Consider the following 23,664-nt stretch of genomic DNA (forward strand, 5'->3'; position numbering starts at 1 on the left):
CTCCAGGCTGGATGGTTAGCTGCTTGCTAATCGGGCCCTTTTGAGAGGGCATGCCAGTTGAGTTTCGTTTTACCCCCCCCCCCCCCCACACACGTAAGGGGTAGGGGTTCTAAAGCACCATGACCAAGGTAACATACAGTCGCTGGTCTAATTTTGTCCACTATCAGAGAGAAAGGAGAGAGAGAAAGGAGAGAGAGAAAGGAGAGAGAGAAAGGAGAGAGAGAAAGGAGAGAGAGAAAGGAGAGAGAGAGGGAGAAGAGAGAGGGAGGGAGAGAGGAGATAAATGTCTTACAGTGTTGCCTTTGAATTCAAGGTAACGGTTTTTGTTTTGTTGTTGGCCAGTCATGCTAGTGAATGCCATTAGTTTTTTTTCTCAGTAGTACATAGTATGCACAGAGCGCCATCTGCTGACAATGCTGTAATGTAAAACACATATTTACGATAACTGTAATACAGGTGTGTGTATGGGGGGGGGGACGGGGACGACGACGACGACGACATACTGCATTCAAGAGTACTTCTAAAGTACTGACAGTCAAAAGATATACGATTTGATTTGGGATGTAACCTAATTGTTATCAACAGAGACCCCTGATAAAAGGGAAAAGCCGGCAAACAGCTTGTCAAACGAATGTACCAGAGAGACATTCAGCAAACTGAAAGTTAAAACCCATTGATTAAGAAATAAAACACTCTAAGGCGCTCGTCTTGTTTGTTTGCTATGCTCAAACATGCGGCGGTTGTGTGAATATGGCGCCACCTTGTGGCGGCCACGTGTAATAACAGTCTATATTGGACGCTGCGTCGCCGTCTTTAGTGTCTCATTTTGAATTGGGTCACGTGCTATGAAGGCATACGGAAATGGATTGTCACTGGCTCATTCATGTGTCTTGTTTTATGTAAATTACTCCAGGACCGCTAAATTTAATTGTTAGGGTTGAAAAAACGGAAATCTTTTTTTCTTTTTTTTCCCCCCTTACAGATTATTTCCTCATCCAATTATTGGTAGGACCACTATTAGCCTCCTAACTCCTCAATCTGTGTGCTTTATCAGACGCTGCCCACGGCTAGTGTGTATACACATGACACTGGTCATGGCTGTAGGCTGAGTCAATACCACATCAACAATATCTGTATGACTAGAATAAAGAAGTTGTCCGTGTTCTGATGGTGGCTCTGAGCATGGCCTATTTTCCCTGTCTGCGGTTTCTGTGTCTCTTTCAGGTGCAGGATGGCTGGCAGGGGGAGGAGCCGTGGTTGCTGATGGGGAATAGGCCCTACCTGCATCTGTGCCTCGGTCCTTAATGAACTGGACCTTTCCATTAATAGCAGCCTACTTCTTTAACACTTTTTGGCATCCATTAACATTTGTTTTACACCGTACACTCTACACATCCACTGATCACACATCCACTCCGTACACTACTGATTTACACGTCATTCAACCGTTATACAGATGTGTATACTTGACACTTGAAAAGTGTAGTTTATGTCGACGGTTATTGCATGTGGTCGACACGAGGGGGCGCCATATTTAAAACACACCGAAGCCACATGTGGCTTCATGCAATTTTAGGTTAAGTTATAGGCTATAAAATTATAGTAAAAAGCATAAAACTTAATAGGGTCGTAAATAGGAATTTGGAATGCAACCATAGCATGTCTAACGCATATCATGGACCTTTAAGAACATGCATATTTTAATTCAATTTGGGAAATGGATAATAAGACTATAAGAACATGGGGCCTATTGTTTTTAAAACCAACCGTTAATTTGGTAAAGTGCCATCTAACAGTGGAGGCTAGCCCACCCTGCGTAGAAGTAAATGAGAAGATTTGTGAATAATGTTTAATAATTAAATGTTTAAATGGCCAAAGACAAGAGGAAAAGTCAAGACTAATGCAGACATTTAAATGCAGAACCGACTCATAACTAACTGGGCTGGGTTGTTTGATTTGCAGTAAAAAGTTCGTCCGGAATAAAAAACATTATGATACATTTTTGTTTTGAAAATGGATAGCATTAAAAAACACTTTTGACAAGCTATAGCCTATGTATCAGTGTTTAATCTCTCTATCTCAAATCAAGCTTTTCACCCATGTTGGCTCCCAATGCCCCCTATTTTAGTTGCAACGGCTCCTGACAGCAAAAAGGTTGCCGACCCCTGGGATAGCCACTTCGCACATCCATCCACTGTGTAGGTGGCGCGTCAGACAGAGACATCTTCACTTTGTCGCATGCCATCGATGTGTACCGGAGCCCACCTTGCCCGTATTCACTCCGAAGAACGTTACGGTGAGTGATCTAACAATAATGTCCATTATTCTCACTTTGATAATAGCTTTTGATGTATTTATTTGCATAGCTTCTAGCCCGGCACCGTTGTTGTTTTGTGGGGGACGGGGGAGGGGGTGGATGGAGGAGAGGATTAATGCTAACAGATCATTCCTTGGGAAGGAAGGAAGATAATTATAAAAGATAATTGCGATGCATAACAACTGTAGGTCTGATGGAAGCATAGGGCGGAGCTAATTGCCACTTTTTGTTTTGATGCTTTTTTCTTCATCTGGGAGCATTCGCTTGTCTGACGAAAACTATAAGCCGATTCTTTTTCAAGGGTATCTAATCGTAAGTGGACGACATGGGACCGGGATAAAAAGACCCAAAGAAAACTTTGCACTTTGCGCAACGGAGTAATAAGGAACTACACAATAGGAACTGTCGTTTTTTAAACCATTTGACAACTTTCATTGGATGTTTTCAGAGTTGTGCCAATCGTTAACGACGGAAAATTAATTCCCCCACTCGACCATTAGAGCACACTTGCCTTAGTTATGAGGTAAGGGGTTTAAACAGCGGATCAGATTCAGAGGACGATGTGGAGACTATTATTCGAAATGTGCTCAATTTGCTCATTCAATGATTGCATTACTTCCTTTAGATTGGATGGCATTGTGTGTGTTAATAGACATTGCGTATTAGGTTTGTGTAGTTCTGGCAAGTATGTCTACACCAATCAGCAATAGTCTACTCCAAGGATACCTTCCCGTTTGATTTGTTATATGACCTACACCGATTCACAGAAACATTTAACCGGTCTCAATCAGGTTCCACTATTTTGTGCTCCTCTATTCATCTATCCAAACCGTACTATCGGAGCTATCCTTGTCAAGGCACGTACAGAAACTTGTGTTTGTGAGTGGCCCTAGCACAAGCGACAAGGCTGCTATTGTATCGGATCAGCAGCAGATTACTAGAATTCCTTTTCTGTCTACTCTGAATGACCCCTTTAGTCTCTCCATCTGCCTTGTCTAAAAACCCGCATTTGCAACTTTAATAACCTGAATACCTTAATAATGTGTGCTGTTGTATTGCTAATGGACACATTAACAGTTCCTGCTTATATTTTGTTTGGATAATTACTTTAGTTAAGATACCTTTTATCAGCCACAACTGTCAACTTGGTTCCTTCATGTACTTCTGACATGCAATAACGGTACATAGTTAATATGAGTCTTATTAGCATGTTCACTCTGTTAGGCAGCTATGTGTTGGTTCAAGCACATCTTGTTCAGCAGTTGGCTTCGAACTCTCTTTGTTTGGCCAGGAGATCTCTCCGTAGAGCATATCACTAGGCTGGGAGCTAGTAACAGAGCTGACACTGTTGGGTCAGAGGAAACAGTGACAGCGGCCATGTTCATTTCTAATGAAGCTGTTGAATCAATCACACATGTAGAGGTTTGTTTACCATTCACCATGGCAGTTCAGAGTGTGTGTTGGGTGTGTGTCAGTAGCATAGCCTGAATTTTATTTTTAGGGGACCGCATCATAAAATAAGGGGGCCACAAAAAAACATTGAAAATTCCTTAATTTTAATTGTAACCAATCAGAAATCCAGGGGGGCTGGACATGTAAATGAGCCCCCCCGTCCTCCTTGTGGTATGCTACTGGTGTGTGTGATCATCCCAAAGGAGAAGCCTTTACCCTACTGACAGTGTTTTTCCAAAAATCTAAACTGATGTTTAACTTTGATAGTTATCGGATAACTAACTTGGACAGTGGTGCATTTGGACGGCTGCTTCTCGGTAAACAGAACCAGCTAGTGTACTAAACATCAAGCTTGGCAGACGATTGTAAAGACTGTAAAGATGTACAAAAGTTGATGAGTCATGAGGCAGAGCAAGGTACAACAAAGGTCATCCAGGGGTCATCACAAGTTGAGTTGACAGTGTCACAGGTCTGGCCAAAATAACCTAGTTGAAAGAAAAGACCCCAATTAGCGTGTTTAGCCAAGAATTGAGTGAATCATGTTTACTTTTCTCCACCAGAGATGCCAGGTACCTGAGGTGAATTGCGAACAGATTTATTGATGTCTGTAAAAAGTCTGTTGATGGATGAAGTGACAGCAAATACAAGCAAGCGGATACTGTACGTGTGCTGTACATCTGATGAATAACAACAACAATAGGCCTGCATTCATATGTGAGTGTTTTATCAAAATATCGTCACCACACACACTAACACTCACAAACACACACGTATGCACTCACATTGGAAAAACACACAAGCACGCTCACACATATTAACATAAACACTTACACATACACACAGTGCAACACACACACACACAAACAGACACACACGCACGAGCACACAGACACTGCGAGTTGCAGTATCCCCAACCCCCCGCGTGTGGACAACATGTGGGGGAGTAATCCCAGCTATTAGGGTAATCTTCTCAACATGGCAATCAATAGGAAGTACGCTCAGCTCCGAGCTAGCAAGTCGGGAGGCAAAATCTCTGCAGAAGAAAAATTATTTAATCACACAGATTAGGGTAAGAGATGGAGAATAAGGGGGAGGGGAGTAGGAGGGGCCTGGCAGGGGCACATATGCTGAGTTTATATTTTCTCAATCTGAGAGGGGAGATAATTGAAAAGGACTCCTTCAGATGTAGTGACTTGTTCACAGGCAGATCTAAAACGCAGAGCAACACCTGCCTGGTCTTTCAGTTATTTAGAACAGAAAGTTGCTGGTTCGATTCCTGGCCGTGCCAAATGACGTTGTGTCCTTGGGCAAGGCACTTCACCCTACTTGCCTCAGGGGATTTTCCCTGTACTTACTGTAAGTTGCTCTGGATAAGAGCGCCTGCTAAATGACTAAATGTAAATGTAGAACATTTTCCAATTATCACCAAAAAACAATATAGACCTTTTGTTTTTTTGGGGGGGCGGCATTTTTCACGCTTTATTGGACAGTTTATAAGTGAAGTGTTACGGGACAGGAAAGGAGAGGGCATGCAGCCAAGGACCCAGGCAGGATTCGAACCCGCCCTACAAGGTGTGCACAATAATCCAGTGAGATACCTCACTGGGGCGCTCCTTATAGACCTTTTAACACCTTCCTTTCCAGTAGACAGATATGAAACAGACAGTTAAACATGGGGCTGGGTTAACAGAGTCATCTCTACACCGGTGTGTCTAAGTTAGCAGATGAAGCTGTGGTCTCGGACAGTAGGCCTGTAGTAAACCTTCAGCTCTTGTATGCAAATACGCCTCTGTGTACACAGCTGCACTGCCACAGTGGACCTTTGTTACAGTAGAACAAGTTAGTTTCCAGACTGTGTGTTAGTGATGGTGATTAGGGGCATTAGTGTCAGTACGCTGTATGTGAGAGAGAAGATGAGATGTGTGTGTGTGTTCACCACACCTGGGTTCGATACTCACATCGGTAACATCACAGAGGTATTCAAACGTGATTGGCGCGTGGCCGTACTTCTGAGGCCAATCGGCTGGTTTTGAATGCAGCTGGAGGCTCTAATCAAACGCTCCCAAAGTATTAACATGGTACTTAGCTTGTGGCTGACCTGAGGCTGGCGTGTCCGTGGGCTATTGTGCGACACGAGCTCAGCGTAGCAGCTGTGTGTGTGTGCGCTTGCGTGTGTGTGTGCTTGCGTGTGTGTTTGCGTGTGCTGGTGTCTGGTGAAGGGCTTGGCTCAGGTCAGCTGTCTCTACAACCACTTAGAGAAATGTGGGTGGAAGGCACGAATGGATGTTCTGTGTGTGTGTGGTGTGTGTTCTGTGAATATTTGTGAGGGTAAGAGCGCGTCAAGCACGCGTCTACCCCTTGTCCACAAACGCATCTGCTTTGTTGCTTGGACATGAGGAACTGGCTTGACTGTGTGTATCCGTGTAATGAATATACTAGGTCTGGTGGATCCGGTTATCTAACGACGCCGCGATGCTAGGGAGTCATGTTGGAACACTGCCTCTGCTTTGCCATTCTGCTCGTACCAAACGTCAGTTGACATAATCACACACAGCCATTTTGTGAAGGGATCTCACTGTGGCACGTCAACAAAGCATGGCGTTGCAGTGAGACAATACCGCCCTGTCTTCTACGCTACGTTGCACGGCAAGGGCTGGGGATGTGACCAGATGGAGGGAGGGAGGGAGGGAGGGAGGAGGAGGGGAAAGGGTGGGGGGCGGCCACAGATCTGCCAGTGTGCTCTCCGAGACAGGAGAGAAGACCAGAATGGATGGCTCTCAGGGTGTCACCTTACCTCAGACCCCTACGAGACCAATGAGGGGGTGTTGTGAAAGATGCCTGCCCCTCCCATGAGAAACCTGACCCCCCCTCCCCTCCAACACTGCCACCGGCTGTGGTTATGATGCACACGCACACGGCAGGTTGAGGTGGGCCGGCTCCCAGGTCAGGTTACCCGGTGCTCTGTCCCGGCCCGGAAACGTACAGCTGTAGGATCTGTTCCCTGGAGAGCTCTGCTCTGGGAGAGCTCTGCTCTGAGAGAGCAGAGAGCTCTGCTCTGAGAGAGCTCTTCTCTGCTCTGAGAGAGCTCTTCTCTGCTCTGAGAGAGCAGAGAGCTCTGCTCTGAGAGAGCTCTTCTCTGCTCTGAGAGAGCTCTGCTCTGAGAGAGCTCTTCTCTGCTCTGAGAGAGCTGTGCTCTGAGAGAGCAGACAGCTCTGCTCTGAGAGAGCAGAGAGCGCTGCTCTGAGAGAGCTCTACTCTGAGAGAGCAGAGAGCGCTGCTCTGAGAGAGCTCTACTCTGAGAGAGCAGAGAGCGCTGCTCTGAGAGAGCTCTGCTCTGAGAGAGCAGAGAGCTCTGCTCTGAGAGAGCTCTTCTCTGCTCTGAGAGAGCTCTGCTCAGCTCTGCTCTGAGAGAGCAGAGAGCGCTGCTCTGAGAGAGCTCTGCTCTGAGAGAGCAGAGAGCTCTGCTCTGAGAGAGCTCTGCTCTGATAGAGCAGTGAGCTCTGCTCTGAGAGAGCTCTGCTCTGATAGAGCAGTGAGCTCTGCTCTGAGAGAGCAGAGAGCTCTGCTCTGATAGAGCAGTGAGCTCTGCTCTGAGAGAGCAGAGAGCTCTGCTCTGAGAGAGCTCTGCTCTGAGAGAGCAGACAGCTCTGCTCTGAAAGAGCTGTTCTCTGCTCTGAGAGAGCTCTGCTCAGCTCTGCTCTGACAGAGCAGAGAGCTCTGCTCTGAGAGAGCTCTACTCTGCACATCTCATGGGATGGAGACTCGTGTGAAACTCTCCAGAGAAATGTGCGCCGTTGCAAGATGTCTTTGGAAGCGAACGTGTCTGCGCTCGCTGGAAGTCATGTCTCAACAGCACAACATGCTGATGAGTTGGTCTGTTTAGCGTATTTGCACATTTGCATAAACACTTAAAACCACTCTAACCACTCAGGTGGCTGAGTGGTTAGAGAATCGGGCTAGTAATCAGAAGGTCGCTGGTTCGATTCCCGGCCGTGTCAAATGATGTTGTGGCCTTGGGCAAGGCACTTCACCCTACTTGCCTCGGGGGAATGTCCCTGTACTTACTGTAAGTCGCTCTAGATAAGAGTGTCTGCTAAATGACTAAATGTAAATGTAGAACATTTTTTTCCATTTAACACGTACAAGTAGTGTGTTTACTCTGCAACAGGCTCTAACTCCAGCCACTGGTTCGATCGTTAGTCTTTGACCCACCGTGTGATGTCATAGTTATGTAAGCTCTTCCTGTCACATGGTGCCACCTGGCCGGTACACAGGAAGGACTGTGGGATGCTGGGGGTTGTTGTACCTGTAGGTTTGGCCTCACCTGACTTACATTCCAAACGTTTTTAAAACCTCCTAATAGTTTCACTAATGTGCTGTCACCTCCCCCACCTTCCTTTGCTTTGTTATCAGCTTGATCTGATAACATGGAGAATGATGCTAATAATGTTAATCATGCTAGTAATGCTAATGGCATGATTAAAGTGAGATGAATAGATTGTAGTGTTTGTGTTGGCGACTGTAGAAATACCCAATTGTGTTAATGAGTTGATCAACACAGCACAGAGAGAGAGAGAGAGAGAGAGAGAGACATAGAAACAGAATGGAAGAATATGTGGAAACACAAAGCGAGAAAGAAAGAGAGAGACAGAGATAGAAAGAGTGAGAGAGAAACTGAGTGAGATGCAGAGAGCGAGGGAGAAACAGAGGCAGTCTGGGCTGACCTTAACATTATAATCTAATCCCTGTTGAGAGTGCTTTTTTTAGAGAGCAAGTTAATGCCACCAGATTATGCTCCTCTGTGTCCTGCACCAACCAATCCAGGATGAACAGAAACCATGTCGACGTTAAGGGGGCTGTCCTCACCTCAAATCTCCACCCAAAACTCACGGGGGGGGGGGGGGGGGATGTGTGTAGTAGCAGTGACTGAGCGAGGGAGTGTTAAATGTGACTGTGATTGTTGTTCTGTGTCTGTAGTCGACTTGATACTCTACTTTACATAAACACAGTGTGTCACACACAGCTAACAGCATGACACATCCTTCCCTAATCAGGTTATAATCAAGCTAGTGTGCTTAAGGGTGCTATCTGCCTCTTTCTCTGTTCACACTGCTCCAGCCTGCACAAACACTGGGATGGGAATAGTCAGGTCAATGACCATCTGATCACATGCTATCAAGACTAATCCCATTTGTTGTGTAACAGGGCAGAGAATTGACCAAGGAGGGGGTGGGTAGGACATGCGTGTGCGTGCGGGTGTGTGTGTGTGCGCGGTATGTGTGTTTGTGTTGATACTGTACTCCCACCTTGCATATCCACAGCTATGTATACTCTGTCTGTCTGTCCATCTGTATGTCTATTTGTCTATCTGCCGAGTAATCCATCTATCTAGCAATCATTCATAATCTGACATGCACAGGGTTCGACATCAAACAGCATGCCAAAGAGTCATTCTTACAGTGGCTGGTTCAAGCACCTCCACGCTGTGTCTCTGACAGAGCTAGACAGAGCGGGCCTCCGGGAGCGGGATTAGCCGCTCGCTAGCCTGCACCACGCGCCGCGCACCGCGCGCCTCCCCATCACGACCCAGTAAACAAAGCTGCGCTTCAAGGGCCTCTAAGCTCTGACCTCGGTCTGACAGACGGCGTCAGCCTCGTCGCCACTCACTTTTGTCTGTGAGCGGGACAAAGCCAGGGGCAGGACGGAGACGGTTCCACACCAGCGAGGGACAATTAGCGACTGAAACGGTACGGGCAAGAGGTGATTAGTGAGGGCCAGATTGAGCATTCTGTGACCTGTCTGAAAGACTGTCAGAAGCCTGACAGGAAGGTAACAGTTTTGGGGTCACGCAGGTCACTGCTTCTTTAAAAAGAGGAGAAGGTAGAAGGGAGGAGAGGAAAGGAGAAGGGGGGAGGAGAGGAGAGGAAGAGAGAGGAAAGGGAGAAGAGATGAGAGGTGAGGAGAAGGGGAGAAGAGAGGAGAAGGGGAGAGGAGAGGAAGAGAGAGGAAAGGGAGAAGAGATGAGAGGTGAGGAGAAGGGGAGAAGAGAGGAGAAGGGGAGAGGAGAGGAAGAGAGAGGAAAGGGAGAAGAGATGAGAGGTGAGGAGAAGGGGAGAGGAGATGAGGAGAGAGGAAGGGGAGAGGAGATGAGAAGGGGAGTGGAGAGGAGGAGAGAGGAAGGGGAGAGGAGATGAGATCCCTCCTGAGTGTGCAGGAGGGAAGTCAGTCCACCTCAGTCCTGCCGTTCTCATAACTCTCCTTAATGAAATGAGAGAGGGACGAGAGACATTAGGAAAAGGAATCCACTGGCCTCTCTCAACCATAGTCAACACCTAAAATAACCTGACAGAGGGGCGGAATATCAGTCAAGCCCATTGTGTTTCTGCTGTTTAGAAGCAGGTCGTTTTTATTCCGCCAAATAATACAAATGAGCACAAGAGGCTCTAAGACTATTCTGAACACTTTGGAATGGTAGCATACGGCTAGTATCCTGACTCTGCTGCGGGTGGGGGTATGTGTGTTGGCACAGGGTTGCAGCTGATTGTTGGAACATATGTGGATGACTTCAGCACAAACACATATGTCCACATGACCAGGGATGCATTCACACAAGAAGTAGATCCGCACGCACGCACACGCACGTGAACACATGCTTACACACGCAGGGTCACATATTCATACACGCCCACACACATACAAAAGCGCACGCACACACACATACAAAAGCACACGCACACACTTACACACATCCAAATGCTGTGGATCCCAGCTCAGCATCGGTAGCCTGGCCGTGGGGAGTTTGTGCTGAGCTGGTGAGGACGCCAGCCTGAATCAATGTGAGGACAGCTGACTGGTCAGGGCTATTCATCTGCCAAAGAAAAGAGAGAGGGAGCGAGGGAGGGAGAGAAAAGAGAGAGGGAGCGAGGGAGGGAGAGAAAAGAGAGAGGAGCGAGCGAGGGAGGGAGAGAAAAGAGAGAAGAACGAAAGAAAAAAGAGTCATCGCCCTAGAGCAACATGTTTGGGTCTTTCTCTGTGTGGATGCGTCTGTCCTCCTCTTCCTGGGATCTTTATATACTCCTATGTGTGTTTGTCCGTGTCCAAGAGCTAGTCAGGCTGTGTGTGTGTGTGTGTGTGTGTGTGTGCGTGTGTCCATATGCAGAAGAAGCTAGTCAGGCAATGTGAGTGTGCGTGTGTGAGAGAAAGGTTGTTTTTCTCTAACATTGGCTATGCTTCTAACCGGGGTCTAGTGATGAGCATCGCCTGGAGCCTGCGCCTTAGAAATCCAAGTCTCATGTTAGACTGGGTGGTGTTTCTAGTGGGTGAAACTGCATGCCTGTGTTGTCAACGTTCTCCATAGGTAATAATGTTTTCCAGAGGACATGTTGTCGGGAGTCAGGTGGCTGAGCGGTGAGGGAATCGGACTAGTAATCCGAAGGCTGCCAGTTCGATTCCCGGTCATGCCAACTGACGTTGTGTCCTTGGGCAAGGCACTTCACCCTACTTGCCTCGGGGGAAGTAGGGTGTAATTGTAATTACACCCTACTATATATTATACCCTTACTCCCTGTAATTACTGTAAGTCGCTCTGGATAAGAGCGTCTGCTAAATGACTAAATGTAAATGTAAAATGTTCAGTATAGGGTAACATGTAGTGTTAGATGCATAACCTTGCAGTTTTGAAAAGGGTCCACTCACGCAAACACTCACACAGGCAAACACAGGCACACACACCCGCACACACACCACGGAGAGGACCGGATGGTTCCCTTGCCCATCTGTTGCCTTCCTCCGACATCATCTCTATTGTTTTAACCAATTACATGGCTTCACCTTAACCCCTTAATTGCCACCCTCCTGTCTCCGGCGCCCAGACACAGCTAAGCAGAGGAACGGGCTTCTGCACTAATCTAACGGCTCGCACTCCAAACACCTGCCATGTCATGAGAGCATCTCACACACACGCTCCACGCACAGACAGACAGGCACCACGGACTTACACACACACCACACAGACCTCAGGACATAAACACACCACACACAGAGATATACAACACATCACACACCATTTCAGACACACACCCCACATGCGTGTGCCAACATACATACCACACACACGTACAGGCACATACACACATCACACACACTTACAGACATACATACACCACACACCGAGATATACACACACCACACACACAATTATAGACATACACCCATACTTACAGACATATCCACACCACACACGCACCACACACACAGACATACACACACAGATATACACACACAGATAAACACACACAGATAAACACACACAGATATACACACACAGATATACACACACAGCTCCCTCTCCACTGCCCGTGTCAGTTTTGGTTCGCGTGGAAGAGTGGTTTGAAACACAGGCACATGATTGCATGCTAGCAGACACACACGCACACACACACAGGCACACACTCAATCCCATCTCCCATGTGGTAGTGGCTGGAGACAGGACAGAGAACTGTCTTTTCTCCTCCCCCTCCCCAGACATCTTTCCAGGGCGCTGATGGACCCTGGGCTCAGCCAACAATGGGAGCCCTTGACCCCCTGGTGAGGGCTGGCGAGGGCTGTGGGGATAGACGTGAGGCGATGTGACAGTTCTGGTGCAGACAACACAATGGCAGGTTTTTCCCGTGGCTGGCTGGACGGCTGGATGACTGGCTGGCTGGTTAGATGGCAGACTGGCTGGCTGGATGGCTGGATGACTGTCTGGCTGGTTAGATGGCAGACTGGATGGCTGGAGGGCTGGATGACTGTCTGGCTGGTTAGATGGTTGGCTGGATGACTGTCTGGCTGGTTAGATGGCAGACTGGCTGGCTGGATGGCTGGATGACTGTCTGGCTGGTTAGATGGCAGACTGGCTGGCTGGATGGCTGGAGGGCTGGATGACTGTCTGGCTGGTTAGATGGAAGGCTGGCTGGACGGCTGGATGACTGTCTGGCTGGTTAGATGGCAGGCTGGCTGGCTGGCTGGATGACTGGCTGGCTGACTTGTTGGCTGACTGGATGACTGTCTAGCTTGTCAGATGGCTGGTTGGCTGACGGTGGTCTTGGGCAGTGAATACTTCAGTTGCATAGTTAACATCTACCTCCTTGAGGTTTGTCTAGACAATGACAAAGCTGGAGTGATGCTACATATGTATGGGTAGACATTAGTTTAGCTTTTTAGAAATGTTTAATTTTTTTATAAGACAAACTTTTCTTGTGATTTAAAATAGTTATTAACTTTCACCAAATGCAACCTTTTCTTAACTTGTCCGGGAAAGATCCATTGTAGTTTAGATTTGGACACATTTGATCATTTTCCTTATTACTATAATTTATCGTATGTTTGTCTGTATGTGTGTTTTTGCATGTATCTGTGTTTGTATGTGTGCACACACGTGTGTGTGTGTGTGTGCTTCAGATGTAGCTTGCTGGTAATGGATTATTGATCCAGGTTTGGAGTGGAGCAGCCTGCAGCGTCATGTCATCCAAGCTAGCTGCACCACTTCACGCTTCAACACATACACTCAGTTTAGGCATGGGGGAGAAGAGCACACACACACACACACACACACACACACACACACACACACACACACACACACACGCGCGCACACACACACACACACACACACACACACACACACACACAGTGAGTAAGGACAGCCATCGCTCATTCTGTAGGGGACAATGGCCATTCCAAGGTCTATGTGATGCAAATTCCCTTTCTTTTCTCTTTCTCTCTCTCTGGCTTACCGACACACTCGTTAGAACACAGAGAAACTCATGCATGGGGATGTTCAGGGGACTTTAGACTTCAGAAGTCTCTTGTCTTGAATGCGTTTCAGAGCTTATGAAGATTGTAAATATATATTCAAAAAGATTGTCTTAAACAAAATCTTAAAACAAGGGTACTGCTGTTACTCTTATATTATAATTGTCTTGTCTATTATGTGTAAAGTAATATCTGTGTGCATTAAAACACTTAAGTCTTTCGTCTTGTTGTGTTTGTCCCTCAGATTCGTCATGGAGAAGTAGTGTTTCGAGATATTCTACCCCCAAAGGGATGAAAACAGAAGCAGCGATGGCAGACCATTGTCTCTGACACGAGTTATGAGGACTACACGACCTGTGCAACACAGCTAGCAGGTCTGATCTGTTTTCTACATCTGGGACTCTAAAGCCTGTGACCATGGAGGTGGAGGGGAAGGCGGAGGTGACGGGGGACGCTAAGGTGGAGCTGGCCGAGCCGGAGGGAGGTGCCGCCTCGGGCCACACCTGCCGGGTCTGCGGACGCAGTTTCCCTCTCCTGAGCTCTCTGTCCCAGCACATGCGCAGACACACCCGGGAGAAGCCCTACAAGTGCCCCTACTGTGACTACCGCACAGCCCAGAAGGGGAGCCTGAAGACCCATGTGAGGAGCCACAAACTTGGCCTGGTTCTGCAGAGCCTGGGGGCCGAGGGTGAGGCCGGGGGGGAGGCGGCCGGGGTGGAGGCCGGGGCGGAGAAGGGGGACCAGGAGAAGAAGGAGGACTCTGATAGGCTGGATGCCGCCGCTCCTCTGACCAATGGCACCGCTGCCAGGAAGCACAAAGTCAACGGGCGGACGAAGAAGAAGGCCTCTAAGAAGAAGACGAGAGAGGCTGTGAGGGAGGAGCCTCCTCAGACCAGTGGGGAGGCCGCGGGGCCTGCGGAGGCCGATGGACCGGACTCTGGAGGTGAGGCCGGGGCCGAGGTTGAAAACGGGGGAGAGGCTGAAACTGAGGGAGAGGCTGGAGCCGAGACTGGGGCAGAGGCTGGGGCCGAGGCCGGGGCCGAGCTGGAGGCCGAGTCGGGTCCGTTCCCCTGCGGCTCCTGCAGCCAGGTGTTCCCCCGAGCCTCGCTCCTGAAGACCCACATGAAGAAGCACCGCTCCTCCCAGGACCACGGCTGCCGCATCTGCGGACGCCGCTTCCGCCAGGCCTGGTTCCTCCAGAGCCACATGCGGATCCACCGGGCTAAGCCCGCCCCCAGGGGCGCCGAGGGCGGAGAAGCCCCGCCCACCATCAACGGCGCTCCCCAGGAGCAAGCGTCCCTCGCTAACGACGAGTGCCTCTACGAGCTCTGCGCCGGCTGTGGAAACTTCTTCCACGACCGCAAGACCCTCCGGGTCCACGAGAGGGTCCACAAGCAGAGCCACGCCAGCCAGGCCTCGCATCCCCAGCCAGAGGCCCCCGAGACACCCGCCGCCAAGGCCCGCTTCCTGGGGTGTCTGAACCTCCGTGCGGTAGGGGGCCATCCGGAGGAGGCGGGCCAGGGAGGGAGGATTCCCCAGCTGGACCCGGTGAGCAGCTACCAGGCCTGGCAGCTGGCTACGCGCGGGCGGGTGGTGGAGGTGGCGGAGAAGGGCCCGGGCTGGGTGGAGAGGCTGGCGGACGCGGAGGTGGCGTACGGCAAGGACAGAGGCCAGTACGTCCCGGCGAAGGCGGACAGGAAGAGGAAGCAGCTGGACGTGGGTCCCGGGGGCAAGAAGAAGAAAGGTGGTGCGGGCGGGGAGGGGGCCGGGGGCCGCGGGGGGGCGCTGCACCGGGGGGGCCGGGCTCTGCTGACCGGACTCACCCCCGAGGCGTTCCTCGCACTGCAGAAGAAGAGGGTTAGGGAGGGGCACACGTCCACCAGACAAACCAGCATCATCACTGACACAGCTCACAGAGGTAAGGCCACCACATCAAGGATACTGCCCTACTGATTGGTTACAAAATTAGGACTTTAGACCAGACAAAAGTCCAAGGATATGCCTGTGGGGGATATTCATAGATGTTATGCTAACATTTTATTGCATTTTATTGCTTTGATTACTTTCAGAGTAAACAACTCCTTGTTTCTGTTAGAGGTCGAAAATATTACTGTAGAGAACGGAGACCTCTTGTGTTATGTTAATGAATTACACATTTGTTCATTCAAATTCGGTTGTGTTTACTGTTAGTTATTTTCCCTGCTGGAAATGATCACGAACAAGCTAACAAACCTTCCTCACGCAGTTGAATCATTTTAAAACCTATTCTGTGTTCTACTCTGGCTACCACTGGGTTGACGCTGACCTGTCTTCCTGGTGTCCCCAGATAAGAAGCCATACATGTGCGAGCACTGCGACTTCCACACCCCGGACGCCTCCGCCCTCAGCTCCCACCTTCTCAGGCAACACAAGGACTTGATCCACCTTCACAACCCCCGCGGCGTCGGTCAGGATGACCCCAGCGGGGTGAAGGGTTACATGGGTTACCTCAAGCTCCGCAGCACTCTTCTCAGCCAGCCGTTCTGGAGCCCGTTCGCCGGCTCCGCCTCCCAGCAGATGAGGCCAGAAGTGATTGGCCAGCCCGGGACACCAGGAAGGACCGAGGGACGAGGGAAAGGCGATGCCGGCGTGGATGCCAGCCTCCTCAACCTGTCCGTGCCGGCTGAGGGCCCGGCTGAGGGCCCGGCTGAGGGCCCGGCCGAGGGCGCCGCCAAGCCCGCCGTGCAGGCGGAGGGCCGCTTGGTGCGTCACCGCTGCCCGTACTGCGTCCACACCACCCACTACCCAGAGGTCCTGTGGATTCACCAGCGCGTGGCTCACAAGGTGGACGGCGCCAGCTCTCTGGCACCCAAATGGGCGCCGCACGTCAACGGCGTCAAGGGCGCCAAGCCGGGGGGGGCCAAGCCAGGGAGACGGACGGGACCCCCGCCTTTCCTGGAGGGCAAGGACTGCCCCGCCCTCCCTCTCGCTCTGACTCAGCGGACGCAGCCCCCGGGCGACGCCGCCACGGGCGACGTTGCCACGCGCGACGCCGCCACGGGCGCCAAGAAATCTGCACCAAAGGGCGCCAAGAAATCTGCACCAAAGACTCCAAAGACTCCACATCCAAACACCTCGCCTCCCTCTCCCGCTCCCCAGCCCAAACCCGCCGCTCAGCCAGCGAGCTCGCACTCGACTGTGGGGAAGGCGCCCCCTAGTGTCCGTAAAACACTCCTACCTCAGAAGAAGTCCAGCGCTCGCCCCGGACACTCGGCGGCGGGCTCCGGGAAGTCCCGTTCCTCGGGCGACACCCGTCCCAAGGTCACCTCGTCAGCCGCCAGTGTCGGCGCCGGCGGCGACAGCCCCGGGTTCTCCTTCCACCCCAGCAGCAGCCTCTGCTATGGCCGACACAGAGCCTCCTCCGAGGGGGGCCTGCTGCCTCAGGAGGGCCTGGGGTTCATCCTGGCCCGGAACCAGGCCCGCACCGAGCGCGCTCCACACCCCACCCCCGACAGGACCCACCGCCACAGCCAATCGCAGGACACCTCCGCCGTCCCCAAGGGTCACGACCTCTGGTCGGTCATGAACATGTTCGGGGCTCATAGAAGTGGGGGCTACCTGGCGCCTGGGGCTCCTCCGATGGAAGTCGATATTCTGAGTCTCCTGAAGAACTACAACCCCCACGATCTGGCCGCCCTCTACCAGCACTGGGGCTATGTTGATCCCAGGTTTGAGCCGCAAGGTAAGGACAGGAATGCTGTAGGGTTTTGTAGTCCTATATCAGGAGTTACTGTGTTCTGTCACCACCACACCAACATGTTGTCTACAACGCTGAAAGTAGGTAATTTCTTGCTGGTTTAAAGAGCTGTTGGGATTATCTTGCTCCAGGATGGTAGCTAGGAACAAGGTTTAGTCTGTGTGACGAGATGTATTTCAGTGTTAGATCACAAGTTGTGCTAGGTTTACACTGCTCAGTTAAAACCGATGAGAATGGCCGGAAGGGCAGTTGGGTAACGTGTTGTTTTTTGGGAGGACATGCTTTGCTGCTAGCGTGGGTCTGGGAGGGAGCAGTTGGTGTCATGGCCACCCAAAAACAAACCATCCAAATGAGGCAAACAATCAGACTAAAGATGGGGTTTTTTTTTAAACGAAAAATGTTGCTTCTCTGCAGCATCTGGAGAAAAGAAATACACAAAAAAAGAAAAACGTGTTTGAGAAAGTGAACATTTTCTTACAAAAAGAGAGAGAATTTCAAAAACGAGATAGAGAGAGAGAAAGAAAAAGAGAGAGCGGGAGAGAGGGAGAGGAAACTCACCTGACATGTGACACCAGAGTACAGCGGGCCGAGGGCACTTCACAGGACCCCGGCTCTTCATTTGCAGTAATTTATGCTGCTTCTCCCATGCAGCCTGTCAGAGCAGCCCTGTGACAGCTCCCTGTCCCGGCCCTGGAGGTAGCCTCTGCTTAATGACACATTAGACATACTAATGATGCCTCTCTGTACACGCCTTTAAAAGGGCCCTGTTTCCTCGCGAGGAGGAATTCACACAGAAATTCAAACAGACCCCAAAAGTGTCAAACGAGTACGTGTTTTGTCATGAATTGTTTTTGGTGAAGATCCGGTCGCCTCCCTGTACAGAAGGTCTTCTGTGTGCTCTTGCCTAATTACGGAGAATAACGAATAACGTTTGGTGAAAACCGAATTGTTAAATTAGACGTTGTTGGTTAGTTTTGGATTGCAGTGAAGCCTTTGGAAGCGTGAAGATCATCATCGACAGGCTGGATATCGTCTAGCGTACTTCACTGTTTCATGTGCTCGTTCGGTCACTTCTGTTTTCTTTGTGTGTGTGTGTGTTTTGCTTTCATCCTTTACTGGCAGTCCTTTGTGATGTAACATAAACATCTCTGTGAAAAACGTAATCCATTATTAATCGGATGCCAGTTATGGAGATTTAATTGTGCATGCTAATTAAGCGTACAAGTCATGGTTTAACTTGTAGTGTATACAGAGTCATGTCCTGACTGGGTTGTAGTTCACGGCTCTCTGTGCTTCTTACAGCCTTGCTGCAGTCTAACGGACATGTGGGAAATGAAGTCCATTCCTCCACAGAAGCACCCAAACAAGTACGTTCTTTATTTAAGTTGTTTTGCAAGTTTGTTTGTGTATGTGTGTATATGTCTGTGTATGTGTGTATATGAATGTCGGTGTGTGTGCGTGTCGGTGTGTGTGTGTCGCCGTGCCCTGTGAGTCGTCAGCAGGCGAGCAGCACGTCTCTGTCTCCTCCCCTCGCCAACCTGCCGCCACCGCCGCCACGTTTGAAGTCGGCAGAGGCGGCTTCCTCTGGGCGGCGTCGCCGGCGCTCGGGGGAGGGGAGGCGGCGAAACGCCTGCGTCGGACGCCTGTCGGCCCGCTCCGGGGTTCGTCCGCGGGGGCCGACAGGAGAGCGGGAAACCTGACGCCCCCTCGGAGTCCACCCCCTCCATATGGCCCGTTGTCCGCCTGTCAATCACCCCCGCCCCCTTCTCCCTCCCACCTCCCCCCCCCCCCCCGTTCACTCTCTCTCTGTCGTCCTCGCCTGCTTTGCTTTAGTGGAGCTGAGACTCGACAAACAGGGAGACGAGGCCAATGATACCTTTCTGAACCGCCAGGTTGTTGGCATTTTGTCGGCATTTGAGGCCCCTAGAGATGACACGCAGTGCTCATGCGTACTTTACCAATGAGGCTGAGACACAAAACAGCTCACATACTCACTTTGTTAAATGAGTCAATGCAACCTTGATGAAAATGTGTTTCTATGCAGTTACATGGCAGTTAAAGTCACCTTCATGTAAAAGTCTTACTCCTGATTATTCTAACGGTCTTCAGAAGGGGTTTAAAACCCAGAAGTGCGTTTGACGACAGCGGGTCGTACGAGATCTGAACTGACTGTCTCTGCCCTCTCTCTCTCTCGTCTCCCTCCTCCACAGGTCAGCGGCCGGTCCTCCATGTCCACTCCGTCTCTCCGTAAAGCCACATGAAGACCCCCACGCCCTCTCCCCCTGCCCTGCGGGGACAGCTCCGCAGCAGGGCGAGGGAGGTCCGGGCAGCCGGCCTACGGATCCTGTCTCAGGAGAATCTCCCCCGGACTGAAGGAGTCACGCAGAAAGCAGGAGATGTTGGTGAAGGTCCAGCAATGAGTCTCTGGTGTTCAGAGAGAGAAACACCTGCAGTATGGATACAGGTGGACCGCTGGCTAGCAGGATCCCGCCAGCGACAGCTACCTATGGCCGTCTTCCAGGGGTTTGATGAAAACATTCGAAGATCGTTCTCCTAAGCCAATCAAACACATTTTCCCGTTATATTTGACAGTTTGGATACGGGTAGTTCAGATCAGTGGATTTGTATTTTTTTTAAATGTTCCAAAAACCATCAACTGTTGTTTTGCCCCGAATTGGGTTTTCTTAAAGGTTGGGACAGATTGTGAGACATCCTGTTCCTTCATATAGAAGTTTTTTTTTCTTGGTTTGTTGCTACTGTGAAGTGCGTGTCCACAGGGTTAGAGGATTGTTTAGTTACCCTCCTGCGTTGGGATCTTCAAGACATCCATCGGACGATTCCAGATGGATGCGACGATGATAAGCTCTCCCTGAGCTGGTGTTGATTTACTTTTGAGTGTTCAGTAATTTAGTTGTCTAAAACTTTGTGTTGGGTGGAAACTTTATTCGCTCGGTCATGTCAGTGCTCTTCATCTTGTTGAAGTCAAAAAGTTGAAGAAAGTACCGACTGTCTTGCCACAAAATACAAGAAACAAAATCTCTACTGGAAACCTTTTGCATGTTTTTTTTACATCCACAGCAAGCAACACAAATGCAACGTTTGAGTTAAATCTTAGAGAATGTTTGCTGTGAGGAAAGCTGACAACCAGTCGCCTACTTTTCTGACAGACTACACGTGATTCTAGAAATCATCTAGGAGCTAGAGCCCAGATACGGATGTTTTAAAATGGTTTGCTTTATTGGATTCTATTTATGTTGTTCAGTAGGTAGGCCCACCTATCAGTTATTGGCCAAATGGCTGCGTTTGAAGGAGAAATTAGGACGTTACTATGGAGACCTAATGAAGTTATTACAGGTGCCAGTTTGAACACTGTAGGGCGTAGTAAGGATTAGTATCTTGTATTTACAGCGCGTGCATTTGAGTTATCTCTGATGTTTGGTTTTCAAAACATTATTTAGTACGGTTTGTCTTAGGTTATCTTTTTGAAAACAACTTTGTCAGTTGCTTTTTAGTCAGTTTTTTGTTGTGCCGAGTCAGTGGACATCTTCCAGTTCAAATGGCTTCCTTGTTCTTGCTGCACTACAGGAAAGAAAGCCACGAAACGTCAGTTAATTCAGAAGTCCTTGCTGCATTATTTATTTAGCTGTACATAGTACTCGACATTGTTCTGTTTTGTGTTTTTAAGTGTTGTTTTTGATAATGGGATAACATAAGTTGTAAAGTGGTTGACTGTTAAACAACTGGTGAAATTCCGTTTTCTTTTTTGGGGTATTTTGGAAATGTTTTGAATCCGAGTGAAACTCCAAGCCAGATAGACGAGGTGAGCAGTGTTCTGGTGTACATGAAGGCTGATAGTGTGGGCCTCTGATCACTGTAATAATCAACCCATGTCAGACTCCGTGAAGCAGAGGATGCACCGGTTATTTTCACAATCACAAATGTACAGAAATTCTTTCAGGCTGTAGATGACAAAAAGATGTGTTTTCAAAGTATTTAAATCCCACAAACATCTGGCAGTACAAATAAAACTTGATATATTTGCAGTCTTTGTCAGTTTTTTTTTGTTCAATATTTTAAAGTGCTATCGGGAAGCATTTGGGTTATACCTGAGGGCGTTTGGTGCATAAGCAAACTATGTGGAGCTGTAATAGAAAACACCTATTAAAACTAAATGGCTCAGTTCTCTCGTTTGCCAGGAGATGGTGCTCTTTGCTAAGCTGTGCGGAGTGTTATCAAAGAAAGGTGTGCAGTCTCTTGCAGACAATGATTCTCCATGGCTCCCTCTTTCTAAACGAAGGCAGATTAGTTATATAGAAGGTCAGTTTTACTCTTTCTTTTTTATTTTATTTTCACCATTTATTTTCTCCCAGTTACACATTTTAAGACTGGATTGAACCAGGGTAAGCTGAGTTGGTATTCAGCAGTGGACAACACGGTTAGATGAGATGCCATCAACAGTTCGACACAAAGAGGCGTCTTGTGTGGAGAACCAGAGAGAACCAGATAGAACCTGAGAATACCAGAGAGAATCAGAGAGAACCACAGAGAACCTGAGAATACCAGAGAGAACCAGAGAGAACCAGAACTAGAAACTCACTTTATCCCCACACCTCTGTTTGTACTGCCTTGACTAATCATGATGACATGATGAGAAAATAACTGGATTGTCAGGCACATACACACACACAGACACAAACTGACAAAAACTCAGTCCTCAAGAGAAAAAACGACAACCTTAGAAAACCCGCATGCACTCAGTCATAGCTAGTGGCTCCCGTGTCACATCCTGTTTGTCAGGCAGGGCAGAAGCCACTACAAGCCGGCTGACAGCATCAGTCATCTGCCTGAAACCCAACGATCATGTCTGGTGCCACTAGCAGGACGGGGGGCCCTGTTTGCCCAGGGGTCTGGTGACTGGATCATGTCTCCAGCACGGCAGAGCGGCGATGATGCCGGCATATGTTCCCTGACAGGGAGACTGGAGTAGAGCCCTCCTGCAGTCAGAGCAGGAAGACGGACTGGTGGCAGATTGATGTGACAGGTTCCTACTGTCAGTGAAGGAGGCTGTGTGTGTGTGTGTGTCGTGTGTGTGTGTCTTGTGTGTGTGTCGTGTGTGTGTGTGTTAGAATCTGCCTCTTAAACTGTAGAATCAGCCTGTAACATCTCTCCCCCCCCCCTCCTCCCTCAACAGCAGAGCACCATTCCCACAATGCCCTGCTTCTCCGTTCCCAGTGTGGATCAGGAGAGGAGAACCCAGTTGCCGTGTGGTGGTCGTCGTGTGAGAGGATTGGTCCTGGCACGCGCTGCATGTGTAAATTGCCTGTCCTGTCTCGCCCTATCTCAGGAGAGAGAGGGGACAGGTGGGGAGCTTGGCAATAACAGATGCTGAACCAAACACACCCATTGATGAGATTGTCTGCGAAGTAAGACAAAAAGCAGGTGAGAATAGCATCAGCACTTTATTGTTTGCACCTTCTCCAGGCAAGGTGCCCTGCTTTGGTAGGCCTGTAAACTGTTGTATCCTCCGAGACCACAGACCTGTCAAACGCTCACAGGCCTCCTGTCTCCAGTGTAGGCCTACCCTGTGGAAGACAGCTTTTTAAAACATCCGACAGCCTTTCACAGCATCTGGACACGTATTACATTTTGGGAGGCTGTAGTAGCTCAGTGGTTGGAGCTGTTGATAGCAGATCAAGTGGTTGCAGGTTCAAATCTGGGTTGTTTTGTATGCGGTTGGATAAGTGTCTGCTAAATTACTAACTAACTGTACATACAGTTTCACTCAAATTCTTAAGCTGATATTTGTACTGAGAAAAATTCACAAGCGGTGTCAGACGTTTGGAACCGACTGTATAATTATTTGTTTTACATTATTTTCAAATGTACATGAAACATGTTCTCACATACGTTTTACACTGACAAGTGTAACATTTAAACCAAACTGCCATTTTTCAATGAATTCATCTTGCAGACACTTTTATCGAAAGCGCCGTACAAAACGATCGAGATTCAAGCTTGAACTCTTCTTCCGACGCGTCGGTTTTCCACCCCTGGTTAATTCCCCTGGGGGGAGTTTCACATAGGTTCCCATGTCTAAGGGAAACACAGATGGAGCCAGGGCAGGGAGGGTGGTCGGGCTGGATGCGTGGTGGTGCAGACCTGAGTCTGTCTCCTCACAGAGCTGCAACGCAGGCCACACACACATGAGCTTGGTTCAGGGACTGCAAGCAACCAGCAAGTAAGTGAAGGTTGCCATATGTTCCGACCACCCAGAGAGAGAAGCCTCATTAGATATGGGTTTGGATCACATTTTGTCCCCCATAATGGCTATTACAAGAAATGTGGGGGCTACTCCGGGACAGTT

The 23,664-nt window shown here is 49.3% G+C and overlaps 1 protein-coding gene across 1 annotated transcript; it reads left to right on the forward strand.

The window, feature by feature from the left end:
* The first annotated feature begins 1,908 nt into the window (after window positions 1-1,908).
* Window positions 1,909-21,337, forward strand: LOC134006979 (zinc finger protein 516-like). Its single transcript, XM_062446092.1, has 6 exons — window positions 1,909-2,296; window positions 4,332-4,483; window positions 13,809-15,482; window positions 15,891-17,285; window positions 18,603-18,667; window positions 19,511-21,337. Exons 3-6 carry the CDS (start codon window positions 13,982-13,984, stop codon window positions 19,559-19,561), a joined length of 3,012 nt encoding a protein of 1,003 aa, XP_062302076.1. The 5' UTR covers window positions 1,909-2,296; window positions 4,332-4,483; window positions 13,809-13,981; the 3' UTR covers window positions 19,562-21,337.
* Window positions 21,338-23,664: the final 2,327 nt, after the last annotated feature.

Source organism: Osmerus eperlanus, chromosome 20 (assembly GCF_963692335.1).
Source record: "Osmerus eperlanus chromosome 20, fOsmEpe2.1, whole genome shotgun sequence".
In the NCBI taxonomy this organism is placed as follows: Eukaryota; Metazoa; Chordata; class Actinopteri; order Osmeriformes; family Osmeridae; genus Osmerus; species Osmerus eperlanus.

Excerpts from the sequence above, each read along its gene's own strand:
- LOC134006979 (XM_062446092.1), top strand. The coding sequence starts at position 13,982 with ATGGAGGTGGAGGGGAAGGCGGAGGTGACGGGGGACGCTAAGGTGGAG. Across the intron at positions 17,286-18,602 it reads TCCCAGGTTTGAGCCGCAAG|CCTTGCTGCAGTCTAACGGA; the intron begins GTAAGGACAGGA and ends TGCTTCTTACAG. Across the intron at positions 18,668-19,510 it reads CCACAGAAGCACCCAAACAA|GTCAGCGGCCGGTCCTCCAT; the intron begins GTACGTTCTTTA and ends CCTCCTCCACAG.